Source organism: Carassius carassius, chromosome 31 (assembly GCF_963082965.1).
Source record: "Carassius carassius chromosome 31, fCarCar2.1, whole genome shotgun sequence".
Lineage (NCBI taxonomy): Eukaryota > Metazoa > Chordata > Actinopteri > Cypriniformes > Cyprinidae > Carassius > Carassius carassius.
In genome coordinates this window covers 11,812,628-11,828,969 of record NC_081785.1, presented here as the reverse complement: position 1 = coordinate 11,828,969, position 16,342 = coordinate 11,812,628, and the positions used below count along the sequence as shown (strand labels likewise).

At 38.0% G+C, this 16,342-nt stretch overlaps 1 protein-coding gene across 4 annotated transcripts in view; it reads right to left on the bottom strand.

Annotated features, from left to right (window-relative positions):
* LOC132111562 (glutamate receptor ionotropic, delta-1-like) overlaps positions 1–16,342 on the bottom strand; it is a 299,116-nt gene that overhangs the window by 106,232 nt on the left and 176,542 nt on the right. For all 4 annotated transcript variants that reach the window (XM_059518965.1, XM_059518966.1, XM_059518967.1 and 1 more), the window contains exon 3: positions 14,679–14,963. In XM_059518965.1, coding sequence (XP_059374948.1) covers positions 14,679–14,963 — 285 coding nt within the window. The remainder of the gene's footprint in view (positions 1–14,678; positions 14,964–16,342) is intronic.

Below are 16,342 nucleotides of genomic sequence, written 5' to 3'. Positions count from 1 at the left end.
AAGCTCCTGTCTCACTGGGTAAAAACACACGAGTGATGGAGGTGTGGAGGGAATCAGTGGAGCAGTTTGACATTCTTCTGTTCCTTTCATTGTAGTGAAACTATTTGGTTGAAAAATAAAATAAAAGGCTTACTGTTGGATTTGGTGCTTCATCTGCATGAGGTTATGCAACAAATCAACAGCCATATCATGATGTAATCAGAGAGGTCTTGAATACAAGAAATCTTTCTTAACAAGAACTGGAGTTTGATATAAGCAGAATGTTGCTAACCAAAATTAATGTGGAGGTCTATCACAATATATTCAGAAGAATATTACTGAGGAATAAGATCAAAATGTTAAACATCAGAGGACTTAAAATCACAACAATAAAGACTTTAGAAGACCTAAATTATTTCTCATTAAACACTAATTCAGTTAGAATTTAGAATTACATCTTCACAAGTTGACCCAGATTGTGATTAATTGACCTTTTGGATGCTTGGTCTTGGCATTAAAGGTCATTACACACCACATTTGAACATATGTTTTTATTTAGTTCTGCATATGGTGAGCAGGTATGAACATAATAATTTGATCCATTACAAAGATATATAGACAGTTGCAAGGAGATGGTAAAATCAATTAATTTTTTTTATTTTTTATGATTCTGTTTGTCTCAATCCACCAGCCTGCTGTACAGAAAGACTTAGAATACTTATGTCCTATTAAACGAGATGGGGGTTTGGTTGACATGCTGTTGAGTGGATCCACATGACAGCATTGCAAAATCTTCATTGTCCAGGGAAACGTTGCTCGATTAACTGTCTGGGATATAAACTGCCCAGAGACAAACCCTGAATGTAAAACAAAGCTTCTGTGTCTCTCTCTTTCTCTCTGTCTCACTTACAAATGGATTCTGCTTGTCTTGAAGAGGGAGCCAGTTAAGAAAGGTTAATCATATCTTGCTCAAAAGCAGCAAATTATGACACAAACTCTATTATTATCCTGTTCTGACATAACAGAGAGATATTTCACCATAAATTACAAGTATACAAGTATAGACAAGTATAGACAAATACAAAACATATACCTTTCATAAATCTTACTGTGGTGAATGACAACCAGAAAAAAAAAATCAGGAGAAGAATGGAAGCAATCAAAAACAACAAAAGAGCAATGATACACAAGTTTATAATACGTCTCAGTTAGCTTAGACCCAGTAAACGTATCAAGGGATTTTAAATAATACAATAAATAAAAAGAAAACAGTTAGAATACAAAAAGTTTAGAAAGCTAGTTAGATTTTTTTTAAGAACATAATTAGAATAGTGAGTGCTAAAGTTAGAGGGTCAACTAAAGATGTAGGAGATGTGTTTTAAGCCGATTCTTGAAGATGGCTAAGGACTCAGCTGCTTGGATTGAGTTGGGCAGGTCAGTCCACCAGGAGGGAACATTTAATTTAAAAGTCTGTAAAAGTGACTTTATGCTTCTTTGGGATGGCACAATCAAGTGACATTCACTTGCAGAATGCAAGCTTCTAGAAGGCACATAAGTCTGAAGTAATGAATTTCGGTAAAGGGGTGCAGAGCCAGTGGTAGTTTTGTAGGCAAACATCAATGCCTTGAATTTTATACGAGCAGCTATTGGTAGCCAGTGAAAATTGATAAACAGAGGTGTGACGTGTATTCTTTTCAGCTCGTTAAAAAGTAATCTTGCTGCCGCGTTCTGGATTAATTGTAAAGGTTTGATAGAACTGGCTGGAAGATCTGCCAAGAGAACATTGCAATAGTCCAGCCTGGTCAGAACAAGAGCTCGAACAAGGAGTTGTGCAGCATGTTACAAAAGAAAGGGCCTGATCTTCTTGATGTTGAATAAAGCAAATCTGCAGGACCGGACAGTTTTAGCAATGTGGTCTAAGAAAGTTAGCTGATCATACTGTAAATCATGCGGTTTCTGAAGGATTTATGGTTGATGTGCCTAACTGGATGGTGAAATTGTAATGAAACAATGGATTTGCTGGAACCACAAGCAGTTCTGTCTTGGCAAGGTTGAGTTGAAGGTGATGGTCCTTTATCCAGCAAGAAATGTCTGTCAGACAAGCTGAGATGCGAGCAGCTACTGTCACATCATCAGGATGGAATGAGAGGTAGATATATATATATATATATACATATATACATATATATATATATATATATATATATATATATATATAATATATATACACACATGGAGGTGCAGCTGGAGATGCAGATGACCTGGCCTCCACAGTCACCGGACCTGAACCCAATCGAGATGGTTTAGGGGTGAGCTGGACCGCAGACTGAAGGCAAAAGGGCCAACAAGTGCTAAGCATCTCTCGGGGAACTCCTTCAAGACTGTTGGAAGACCATTTCAGGTGACTACCTCTTGAAGCTCATCAAGAGAATGCCAAGAGTGTGCAAAGCAGTAATCAAAGCAAAAGGTGGCTACTTTGAAGAACCTAGAATATGACATATTTTCAGTTGTTTCACACTTTTTTGTTATGTATATAATTCCATATATAAATCCACATGTGTTAATTCATAGTTTTGATGCCTTCAGTGTGAATCTACAATTTTCATAGTCATGAAAATAAAGAAAACTGTTTGAATGAGAAGGTGTGTCCAAACTTTTGGACTGTACTATATATATATACAACCCGAATTCCGGAAAAGTTGGGACGTTTTTTAAATTTTAATAAAATGAAAACTAAAGGAATTTCAAATCACGTGAGCCAATATTTTATTCACAATAGAACATAGATAACGTAGCAAATGTTTAAACTGAGAAATTTTACACTTTTATCCACTTAATTAGCTCATTTAAAATTTAATGCCTGCTACAGGTCTCAAAAAAGTTGGCACGGGGGCAACAAATGGCTAAAAAAGCAAGCAGTTTTGAAAAGATTCAGCTGGGAGAACATCTAGTGATTAATTAAGTTAATTGATATCAGGTCTGTAACATGATTAGCTATAAAAGCTTTGTCTTAGAGAAGCAGAGTCTCTCAGAAGTAAAGATGGGCAGAGGCTCTCCAATCTGTCAAAGACTGCGTAAAAAAATTGTGGAAAACTTTAAAAACAATGTTCCTCAACGTCAAATTGCAAAGGCTTTGCAAATCTCATCATCTACAGTGCATAACATCATCAAAAGATTCAGAGAAACTGGAGAAATCTCTGTGCGTAAGGGACAAGGCCGGAGACCTTTATTGGATGCCCGTGGTCTTCGGGCTCTCAGACGACACTGCATCACTCATCGGCATGATTGTGTCAATGACATTACTAAATGGGCCCAGGAATACTTTCAGAAACCACTGTCGGTAAACACAATCCGCCGTGCCATCAGCAGATGCCAACTAAAGCTCTATCATGCAAAAAGGAAGCCATATGTGAACATGGTCCAGAAGCGCCGTCGTGTCCTGTGGGCCAAGGCTCATTTAAAATGGACTATTTCAAAGTGGAATAGTGTTTTATGGTCAGACTAGTCCAAATTTGACATTCTTGTTAGAAATCACGGACGCCGTGTCCTCCGGGCTAAAGAGGAGGGAGACCTTCCAGCATGTTATCAGCGTTCAGTTCAAAAGCCAGCATCTCTGATGGTATGGGGGTGCATAAGTGCATACAGTATGGGCAGCTTGCATGTTTTGGAAGGCTCTGTGAATGCTGAAAGGTATATAAAGGTTTTAGAGCAACATATGCTTCCCTCCAAACAACGTCTATTTCAGGGAAGGCCTTGTTTATTTCAGCAGGACAATGCAAAACCACATACTGCAGCTATAACAACAGCATGGCTTCGTCGTAGAAGAGTCCGGGTGCTAACCTGGCCTGCCTGCAGTCCAGATCTTTCACCTATAGAGAACATTTGGCGCATCATTAAACGAAAAATACGTCAAAGACGACCACGAACTCTTCAGCAGCTGGAAATCTATATAAGGCAAGAATGGGACCAAATTCCAACAGCAAAACTCCAGCAACTCATAGCCTCAATGCCCAGACATCTTCAAACTGTTTTGAAAAGAAAAGGACATGCTACACCATGGTAAACATGCCCCGTCCCAACTATTTTGAGACCTGTAGCAGAAATCAAAATTGAAATGAGCTCATTTTGTGCATAAAATTGTAAACTTTCTCAGTTTAAACATTTGCTATGTTATCTATGTTCTATTGTGAATAAAATATTGGCTCATGTGATTTGAAAGTCTTTTAGTTTTCATTTTATTAAAATTTAAAAAACGTCCCAACTTTTCCGGAATTCGGGTTGTGTGTATATATATATATATATATATATATATATATATATATATATATAAATATAAAAAATACAAAACATTTTCCATCCATCCAAACAAAACAGAACAGTCCAATTCTGTATGATCTATAATCTATAGGGGTGCACATAAACTGGTGTACAGATGCACATGAGCGACCAAAATAAAACAATTACATTATAGGACTTTTCCGGGACATTTCCTTTGAAAATAAAAGTTATTAGTCTATTGTTCTATAGAGATTCCTATGCTTGTTGGTGCTTCCCAACACACAACACTTTTAATGGCTATCACATTGTACCTTCATCAGCTACAGCAAGAGAACAGTAATGCCGGACCGCAGCTTCTCACTCAGGGCTGTGTATATGCTAGTAGGGAAGAGAGCGTCACAAATTGGTGGGACTTTCAACGACTATGTCGTCATAGTAGTGAGAAACCTGGAACTGCTAGTGTGGAGAGACTGTTTATGAATTATTGGGATTATAAAACAATGAGTAGGTGGATATTTACCATTATAGGCTGGTTGTTTTCACACACCGCAAGCCACACAATTGTGTTCAAACACCTTATAAAAGTGATTTTTGCGTTCTATGGCACCTTTAAAAACTGTTAAAACTTAAAGACAGAAGTCATCATTAGACAAACAACAGATTGTCTGTGTGCATGTAAGAGTGCAAATGAAATCATTTCTTAGAACAGGTGAAGCAGGAGGTGAAAGACACTATCAGTTCCTACACTAGTGAATAAAGCAAAAGGACACATTACTAGGCGGCATGATAAAAAAAAAAAAAAGGACACTCGTAAACACTGGGACTGCTCTGCTAAAACCAAAACATCAATTAAATTGAGAAATTGCTTACAAAACCAACTTTCACAGGCCTGTGGGCCAACTTACTGTTGTTTATAACATGTTTAAGGGAAACAGGTTAATTTAGCTCAAAGGGAATTGTTTAAGATTTTATAGGGAATTTGGAAAGAATCACTGTTTTACAGATGATCACTGAGATGGCCAGCGATTTACTGAATGAGGCGTATAACATCAACTCTGCAATGGATATTAAAATCCAAAATATAGTGAAAATACTATTGTGACGATTCATGTACCAGAGAGACACAGGAGAGAGTAGATCCTATTGCTAGTATTTATTAAATCAAGGGTAATCCAAATCGTGGTCGAACAAGCCAAGGTCAAAGCAAAACAGCCAGTCCAAAATAAACAAACAAAGGAGGGAACAGGAAGGGAACTCGGAAGACGAGAGGTTAGGGTGAATCTCGGAAGACGAGGGGGAAGGGGAATATCGGATGATGATAAGGCTGATAACATGAAGGGTAATGACTCCATACAAACAACAGGGAAAGACTGGTATTTATAGGGAAGCTAATGACAATAAAGTGACTGCACCTGCTGCAATTAACAGGAGTGCAATTACTGTGAAGACAGGACCAGACTAAAGGAATTCTAGTGCCTACGGTGAAGTGCCTAAGGGGAAGTGAGCCCACTAGTGGACACCCAGGGAAACAGAGACTAGACAGCGTGACAACTATTAATTAGCACAGTAATAAGATTGGCAGTTTAAGACATTAACTTGTAAGCACAAAACACAAGATGCTTCTCTTTTCAAATATAAATAAGGCTAAATCATATTAACATATAAGACATATAAACTAATCTAACACATTCATACAAGTTGCAGGGAGAAAGTGAGGAAAGAATGAGTTTAAGAGAACGCAAAATGTGAAATCCCAAGTTTATAGCAACATGTACTGTACAATTGCATAGACCTGAACAACCGTCAATCACTTAATTAACCATCGAATTGAGTTCCACAATGAGGTAAAAATTTTGATTAAATGCACCAGTTCAGAATCTGGAGGTACTTGCATTGCTTGTTTAGGGGTTCCCTTTGTTGTCATCCTTGCTGAAAGGGGGTTTCCCGAGATTGGTGATTTGCTGGAAGTTCGGTAGTCATTGATTGACATCTTGGGAAACCAGTCTTTGGGCGTTGGCTGAAGATGCGGAGTTGTGGGCTGGTTGAAGTTTTAGACGGGCACTCAAGGTCAGACTGTGAGACACAGCATTACAAAACTTAACTCAGAACACAAAACTCTCAATGGAAAAGAAAAGAAACCCGAGTAAAAGAATAGTAAAGTTTGACAAGACTAGGTGGCATTTCTTCTCATCGTGGCTAAGCGGCAGCGGGCGTGCAGGCCAAAGCACACTGGAGTGCTTATGTCAAAAAGCATGGCTGAAAGTTATGACTAAAAGCTAAAAGCACGGCTACAAGCCATGACCAAAAGGATAAAGAGCTAAAAGTGCATGACTAAAAGCAAAACCTAAAAAACTAAAAGGGGCTAAAAGCTAAATTTGATGGTGTCCTGAGTATTTAAACCGGGCTGTGGGAAACCTCCTAAATGGTGTATTAACCAATTATTATTGTCTTTGCTCGGGGTGTTGTATATTTCTCCTTCCCATTCATAGATCAAATGTTATTTTATCAATCACATGGTCTGAATTTTCCAGCGTTTGCAGAGTATAATTTTTTCTGACATGATTCCATTAACAAGAATGGATGACTGAGGTGATGTTCTTTGGTACCTCAGTGTTTTCATCAACAGTTGGCCGTGAGAGACTTGCTTGTTCTGGGTGGTTGTTGAACAAGTGCTTGTCATCATTGATGTGGTGTACCAGGTGATCATGACCATCCATTCTGTCACTGATCACAGCGAGCATGACTCAACTTTGTAGTCATCAGTGTTCAGCTTGTCTTGAAGGAATTCTTTCATTTATCTCTTGACTTGTTCCATGTCTTCTGACAGTAAGCTGTCTTGTTCTTGTGCAAACTCAGCAATGTGCATGTCTTTGAGTGGTGCTGAGGTGGGTTTTGTTGTTGCTTACCCAAAGTAAGTTGGTCTTATAGTTGGTCTTAGATGAGTCAGGCAATTACTTTTGGATGTCTGGTTAGGTTTCCAGTAGACCTTATCTTTTTGGTTTCTTGAGAAGCGTGGCTGGTCCCATGGATTTTTCCAGCAGTAGGGCTGATAGCTGTTGCGGACATGGGTGTCACGTTCTCTGTGCTCTTGATGGAGGACTCCATTGTTGTGATGCCACTGGGTGTCGTCCAGTGCAAGGCTTGAGTCCTTGGTGACTGCATTCACTGCATTTGAGACTGCATTTTCTGTGTTAGGTCACGCAACTGTTGGATGGTCATGGAGCGTGGACAGGCCATAACGCCTAGATGATGGCTGACTCCAGAGTGCAGACTCTTTAGGAAGAGGCTTTTGAAGTTCACATCCTCTTCAAGTTCAGGTTTGTTGTGTGCACCACAGTAGGCTTGTCGGGGTCGGTTGTAGTAAGCTTGTGGAGCCTCTTGTCGACCTTGTTTAATTTCCAAGGCAGTTAACAATCCATGTTCAGACTCAGGGTCTGTTAACCCTTTAATCAGGACCTCACACAACTCAAGTTGCTGGTAGTTTGACTGGGCTGTCGATCTAGGAAGTTTCATACCTCGGGACTGGACGTGGCTCTTAGGAGGTATAACTGGTCTCTGTCAGTCGCATGAGGTGTCATTTTCAGATGAAATTCGATATCTTGCAGGTAAGCCTGGATGTCGTGGCCCTCTTTGGAGTTCAGGTTGAACCTGCTGATGTTTTTAGACAGCTTGTTGAGGTCTTTGATGGTCATCCCATGTGCAGCTCCATGGTCTGCTTGGAGGTTTTCTTTCATTGGCAGGAAAGGGTTGTTTTGCAAAGGCAGGGGACGTTTTGTGTTTTTGCCCTGTGCGTTTTGTCATAATCCAGTTCTTGGACATGGGACTCTGCTCAGCAGTGATGAGGCTAAGAGATGTTTCTCCTTTCTTTGCTCTTGTTTCTGCTCATGAGCATATTTGAGTTCTTTTCTGACCATGTAGAGCTCAACATTGGTATCGTCTAGTTGTTGGGTCAGAATGTCAATTTCAGTTCTGTACCTTTCAAGGTCGTCTTCCAAAGCACTGATTTCAGCATTCTTACTGTAAAAGAGGGGTTCAGGCAGCTCAGGGGAGAACCAGTTGCCAGGAAACTGCCACTATCACACTAAAGTAATATCTAAGATCCCCCAGAAGCTGACTACTGCCAACAACATAATGATGACAAAAAAAAAAAAAGAACAAACACCCATTCGTCTTTCATTAGAAAAGGTGTATAGAGTACCCGCAAAACATACTTGAGTAAAAGTACAGATACCTTACAACAAAAATGACTCAATTACAAAATGACATTACAAGTTAAAAGTCAGCAATTCCAATACGACTTACTGTAAGTAAAAGTATTGTAGTGTCTGATTTTAACAGTACTTAAGTATTTTACTCATACTGAGTGTAGGCTCAAGATGCACTAGTCCTCAACACCTAGGAGACATATGAGTGGAAAAGAATATGTGCACAAAGGAATCATGTTTATTTACTAAAATCAATATAAAATTGCACACCTCAAAATCGTCATAAATCAAGGTTGCCACAACAGACTCTTAAACGTCTACAAACACTCAAATTTCAATTAAGCTGATGCACTCAGAAAGAGCACAAGTAGAACAATATCCTTCAAAACAGTCTCTTCAATATATCAATAAATAAAATATTGCTAATTAAATTTATATAGTCAAAGCCTCCTTCACAGGGCATGCTGGTTTCGACCTTATCATCAACTGCAGCTATGTCCACATTTCATATATGAATATCTTTGATGCTCAGCAAAACTACAAAAGAGCCAAAAATATACTTAAGTACAGTAACTAATTACATTTACTGAAATACTTTACTCCACTGTTCATTAGATCATGGAAATTATTTAATTGAAAACCAGATTAATTAAAAAAATCAATTTGTCTGAAAGACACTACAAAAGGGGAAGTCGTGGCCTAATGGTTAGAGAGTCGGACTCCCAATCAAAAGGTTGTGAGTTCGAGTCCCGGGCCGGCAGGAATTGTGGGTGGGGGGAGTGCATGTACAGTTCTCTCTCCACCTTCAATACCACGACTTAGGTGCCCTTGAGCAAGGCATCGAACCCCCAACTGCTCCCCGGGCGCCGCAGCATAAATGGCTGCCCACTGCTCCGGGTGTGTGCTCACAGTGTGTGTGTGTGTGTGTTCACTGCTCTGTGTGTGTGCACTTCGGATGGGTTAAATACAGAGCACAAATTCTGAGTATGGGTCACCATACTTGGCTGAATGTCACTTCACTTTCACTTTCACAAAACAGCCCTTTATTTTTCTCTTCACTCCAGTAAAGAGATAAATAATGTTAACTTCAAACTCTATGAAAGTTTTTTTGCACAGCAATCCTTCAAGGCTGTTTACTTGTCCTTCTAAAAATAATAGCCTGAAATGTAGTTGGCAGGAATAATAATCAAACAGACAAAATTAGAGGTACATTTTTTAAACTAGGAATAAAAGAATCCACAGCCTTAATCAAGCTTTCTACTGTAAGAGAACATACAAGAACAACATATTCTATATGGCCCAGCAACCTCATTCCAACCTAAGTCCATTTCAAAATGTCTGGATGTTGAGTACAGAACAATAAGCCAAACAAAGATAACTTTTACTGGCAGTATATATATATTGGTTTTTATGTTTTTTAGTGGGGTTAATTTTGGAATTTGTTGCTGTTCATATTTTTCAAGTGAACACTCAAAATACATTCTTTAGGTAGTACTTTACAATAATAATAGACTTTAATACATTAACTAACATTGACTAATCGAACCATATGCCGCGTTTCCACCGAAATTACCCGGAACATTTGTACCAGGAACTTTTTTTCCCAGGAACTTTTTTCCCCCCAGACCTGTTGCTTTCTGCGTTTCCACCGCGGTGTAAAGTACCGGGAAGATTAGGCAAATAGACTGGTGACGTAGGTCTGCGCGCGTTTCTCAATACAAAGTACGCTGATTTTGGACGTGCATTCTCGGTAGAGCGGACTTTGTGCATTCGACTCGGGAGTGTGATGTCCGCGACGACACAAGTCCAGTAAATCTGCAAACAGCAGCGTACTTCATAACTTCAGTCAGCTGACCATGGCTACTGCTATTTTCCTCTCTGTATATTTACAATAAAACTAAATAGGATATCAAATTCCACTGCCTCCTTTAGTTTTCATTTAAGCATAATAACAGCTGCAGAAATGTACTTAGTTCAGGGATATGTGTATATATACAGCCATTACAATGAAGCGAAATATTATATAGATTTGACTTTTTTATTTTCATTTTAACATATAGATAAATTGAATACAGACCAAAGAAAACCTGTAAGATTTACCCCGCAGCTGAATTATATTTTATGTTTAACCACTAAAGAGCCATCAGAGCCAGCGGCACACATCAGAAGGTCTAGCCGAGGTGAGGCTGCTTCTTGGTGGATAGATGATCACTGAGCTCCCGCTGGTCGCGTGGAGCTGACCGTCTCTGAGATCGGCGAAACACATTTTTAAATAGGCGCTGTCTTTATAAATAAACCACAGATTTGAGTTTTAAACAACTACATTCTCGCCTGAAATACTTTTTTAAATTACATTTCATGACACGATAACAGTAATATTTTTAAATTGTTGATCCGAATAAATGGTGGTTGAACTCAACCAATGCTGCGTGAACCCAACCAATCAGGATGTTTAGCGGCCAAGTCCCGCCCCCGAAAGTTCCGGAACTTTGAAAAAGTACCACCTCGCCAGCAGGGACTTTCTGAGGGGCATTTTTTTACCCAGAACTTTATTTAGTTCCTGGTTCCTGCGGTGGAAACACACCGAGTACCAGGCCAAAGTCCCTAGTTCCTGGGTAAAGTTCCTGCGGTGGAAACGCGCCATTAGTGTAAAGTGTTATAATTACTTGTTAATAAAGTATATATTTATGTTCCCAAAAATACTGTTAAATTAAAAAGAAAAGCAAGCAGGTGAGCATGATTTGGCGTGGCACCCAATACAAATAATGTTAATAACCGTTTCCTTAGCTAAATCCTGCATTTGGACCAGATCGGTTGCAGAATCACGTGCTTCAGAAATTATTATATTTTTCTATATAGTGTAGTAGTTGGTTTTTTCTGTGTCATACGTGGCTGCTTGTCAAGCATGAAGTTTTATTTCAATTCTGAATAAAACTTCATAGGCTATACAGCATGCAAAGACTGGTCCCTTTAAATTTATTAAAAACTGTCACTCAGATGGAGAGTCATTCCAAGCATTGAGAGTTATAGTCTTCTCACTTGTTTCACATAGAAGCAATTCGTTTTAAGACAAAAGCTTGAATCTGTGATTATTAATTGACTACAGATACAAACATGACATTTATTTAAAGCCAAGGTGCATGCAGACACAATGTTTCTTACATCGAACACATTTGGGGACACATTCTTTAAACAGCTGAGCCACTTTTCTGGTATTTTGGTTTTGTTCCCCATGTTCATGATAGATAGATAGATAGATAGATAGATAGATAGATAGATAGATAGATAGATAGATAGATAGATAGATAGATAGATAGATAGATAGATAGATAGATAGATAGATAGATAGATAGATAGATAGATAGATAGATAGATAGATAGATAGATAGATAGATAGATAGATAGATAGATAGATAGATAGATAGATAGATAGATAGATAGATAGATAGATAGATAGATAGTCAGTCAGTCCATGAGACACTTCCAGAGTGATTGTCCTCCTGTAGGAAGGTGCCATGCCATGCTCAATGCAGAGAGCTCTGCACCACCATCAATCATGTTTTATGTCTTGACTGGGGCTTTTCCTCTGACCTCTGTGATACAGTTTGAAGGATTTTACCTGGTCCAGGGTGTTTGGTGGTCTGACTCATCTCAGCCCATTGTCAGAACCTGACTGAAGCCAGATTTTGTTAGCTAATGAATGTATCCACACTGAACAACCGCCATGTAGAACAGGGCCTGAATGGGAAAAAAATGTCACTCATCCAGGCTGTTTATGAGTCATATTTTCCCTTATGTTAAAATTGTTTTATTATAGTAAAAGTATAGAAATCATAGTTTTACTATGGGGGTAAGGCACTTTGTGCATTTTGAGAGAGAGAAAGAGATCAGTAGTTTTGCCTCTCTGCACCTCCATTCTCGAGTCGTTCGCACTGATTACTCTGATCAAAATCTTTAGTGGAGGCATAGAGCATGCAAGAGAATCAAAGCGGAAATTTAGCGGAGGAATTATAGTTTGGGAAATGTATAACTAGTAAAATGTTATGTCACAATAACACAGTAACGACTAATGAATGACTCACTCATCAGAAATGATCTCCTTCGGTGCTCAAGCTGCACGTCACATCGCATTCTTCTTCTGAGGTAAATTCAGGTTTATTCCTCTCAGTGCCTCTTCCAGGAAAAAAAAGTATCCAAGAAGAACTTGATGAATCTTCAGCCTTTGTTTACAGAGGTGATGTGGGCGTTTACAGGTTAGTACAGCTCACATAGATGATTACAGTATGAATAGTGCACGCCTGCACATGGTTGTGATCACGTTATAGATAATGAGCTCAGACGGGAAAGACTGGACCTTGTGTTGGTGTCATATGGATTAATTTATCAGACAATATCTGTTTTTGACATGACTTACTTCATTTAAAGCTTTCTAGAGACATATTTCCCATGTCTGTGTGTCAAGTATTAGCTGAGTTTTGGTTCATTTTTGTGACGTGAAGAAGTTTATGGAAACTGAGACAGCAGAAAACTAACTCTGTTTGTTTTCTTTATTTTACAAGAGCACAGCTTATTGTTGTTATGAAAGTATAAAAATAAAAGTAGACTCTCTACTGATTCAAATTATGTATTGCTCTTATCTGTATGATCAAAAATGACAGATTAAGTTAAGTACCTGAATGCGTTATCTGGAAAAATGCCAAAAAACGCGTAAAAAATTGTCAGCAGATTCTTTGAACACACCTTTCAACTCATAAATTAATTTTAATGTCAGTTAGGACTAGAAAACAGAGAAGAAGAATTATCAGCGAATGTGCTTTGAGCCATTATCTTACAGGCAGGTTAGGATTAAGACAAAACTGCTGACTGAATACTCAAGCTAATTCTCTCACAAGAAACAACAAAGTGAAGATGTACAAATGTAAGCAAGATATTAATTTCATAGTTTAAACAGTTTTAGAGATTATTATGGGAGTTTTTGAGAGTGCTTGAACTTGCTGGTCTGAAGATGTTCTTTGATAATGTAAAGGTTCTTTGCTCTCTTTTTGTACAATGAAAGTGTTACAGGCTAATTAGTAACTTGCAATGTTTTTATTAAATTCACATTAGATACAAAGTCAGTCATACTACAAATATTTTATGACATGACACCCATATCTGGTACTTAAGTAAAAAGACAGATTTTTATGCAAGGTTAATAGATTACACTATTAGGCTACTTTCCCCATCACACATTATAGATCAACTATAACTGATCAACTGATCTATAAATGAGCAAAATGCATTTACTGTACTTATACATATTTGATAATTGAGATATTTCAAGATATTTTTGGGGAATATTTCAAATAAAAAACATTTACTAACCTGCTGAAAAAGCCCTATTGGTCTCCACTGGAAATTCGTTTCCTTCTATAGTTGGCTTGTTAACATCAACAAATCCTAATGGAATATGTCCCAAAACACACTACAGCAAACCAGATGCATGACATTGTGAAAAATGACTGAATGAATAATAATACTACAAGTTTAAACTTAAATGAATTTTAAAATTGTGCCCCCTAAAAGCACAAGTGGCCCTTGTCTTCTCAATATTTAGATTTTTTTTCCTCAGATTCCAGATTTTCAAATAGTTGTATCTCGGCCAAATATTGTCCTATCCTAACAAACCATATATCAATGGAAAGCTTAATAAATCTCAATTTTGTAATATTGACCCTTATGGACACATTTCTGGAATTATAGCCAAACTGATTCCCATAGAGTTGAGCATCTCTTGCTCAATGAAGGAATCTAAAGCAATTCAAGTCCACATTTATATCTTGAAAACTGTTATGGTTTTCATAACACTACAATGCTAGAGCTTGTTAACAACTGACAGTCTGCCTTTTAGTCTGCCAGAGTCCAGCTGCTCACATCAAATTTTAACTTCATAGCTGATGTCTTTGTACTATGAAGGATTTCTATTTATTTTTTATTTTTTTTGAAGCATTGCTCATGGACTGCATTAATTGTTAATAAAAAAAATGTTTTGCTTCGAAAAAGTTCAAATTTGTTATGCACCAAAATATCATGATGAATCGCAAATTCCAGCTCATGTCACAAAGTAAATTTCTCCCTTCACATTAGTGTCACCCCTTGCCCTCCTATCATCAACTTACAACCAGCCTCCTGACTGGAGATGGGATAGGTTCACCTGTACCCACTCACGTCACTCACCATACTCGCTGTCATAGAAAACGATGAACTTGTGCCAATGGAGTTCAGAGACGAGCGTGATCATGACATCATTCAGACGAACAGGAGGGCGTGCAGCCAACGTGTAGCGCTCTCCATCGGGGCTGGGATTGAGCTGGCACTCAGCACGGGGTGTGCCGTCTCCATTCCTCTGAATGAAAAGGTGAGGAATGTGCATGGCATCCGTAAGAGATTGTAGCGCATTAGCTGCAGCACATCCCGTTGATGACACCAAAGCCAGTATCCCCTGATTCATGAGTTCACAGGCTAGAAAAAGAAAGAGAAGAAAAAACAGCAACACAATTAGGCTTGAGAAGTAGATCGTCAAGGAGTCAAAGTCACAACTTTACAAAAGTTAAGTACATTGACCATCATATAACTTATGGTTCATTTTCATCAACCAGTGACAATTAATGCAGCAAATGTCAGGGTGATCCCGCAGAGAACAGGTGGGATAATATGTCCAGATGGTAAATGTACAGGGCAAATGTAATTCTCTTCAGTGTATTGCCATATGTTGCTAATTTATTGCTTCTGTTAAACACCAGTGTAACAATTTCTCAAGGAAATCTAGTTAAAGTGGACTTAAATAATTTATGAGATATGACATTTTATAAATGTTGCCACATGAGAGCCGCTGGTTAGGAAACAAACACTTATACATATAGTTACCCTTGTTTTTTACAATGATAAAAAGTAGATTTCAAACCCAAGGCTTTTCCAGAGCATTTATCTGACAATGTGTGATGTGTAAATTTAAAAAGGGCATTGTGGCATAGAAAAATGGTAGCAATATTCTCAGCTTTGTACGCTGGAGCATTGTTTTCCCATAGTATATGACTATACTGTAGCACAAAATAATTACATTTATGCACAAATGCGTCTTGGATAAGAGGTATAACATGTCAAAAAATATTTGACTTCATTTAAACACATTTATTTCCCATTCTTTTCTCCTATGTATTTATTTGCGCATTGTAATAAATATTTGATCATAGATTCCAAAAAGGTGGACTGTAAATTAATTCAGTCTGAGACAGCACAAAAAGTTTTATAACTGCAGGAGCTGGAAAATCAAATATTAATAAAACCCCCAAAAAAAGCATTCAATATGCACCAAGCCCACTGTACGGAACAAGTCTGGTGGAGGTGGAATTTTGTTTTTTCTCCAAGTAAAAAACTAAATGTTACTCAATCATTTCTGTAACTTTCACACAATAACTATTTTTCCACATGTGTGCTGTGTGCTAGGTTCATTTCAGCAAAGCCTGGATTCAGATTGGCTCAGCACAAAGTTTTTAAAGAACAGTTCTTTAAAGATGTAGGTAGATCAATGTATTACAAATCCCAATGAAAATTAGAGGAAACACAATGATTTTTTTTTTTTTTTGCAAAGAATCTAATTACTTTTTTTCCAAGAAGCTGAGCAAATAATTTTTCACCAAGCCACCAGAGAGAATACTCAGCAAACATCTGAACAAACACACTTTAAATTGTTATTCCACTGAATTGATCCACCTTAATTGAATACAAGATACCCTAAAATGCTAAAAGTCCCCTAGTAAGCTTTGGCTACTGAAAACAATCCAAAACCCTGTTTTTCAACATTAAGGTTCATCCAAACATTGTTTAGGTAAAAAAAAAAT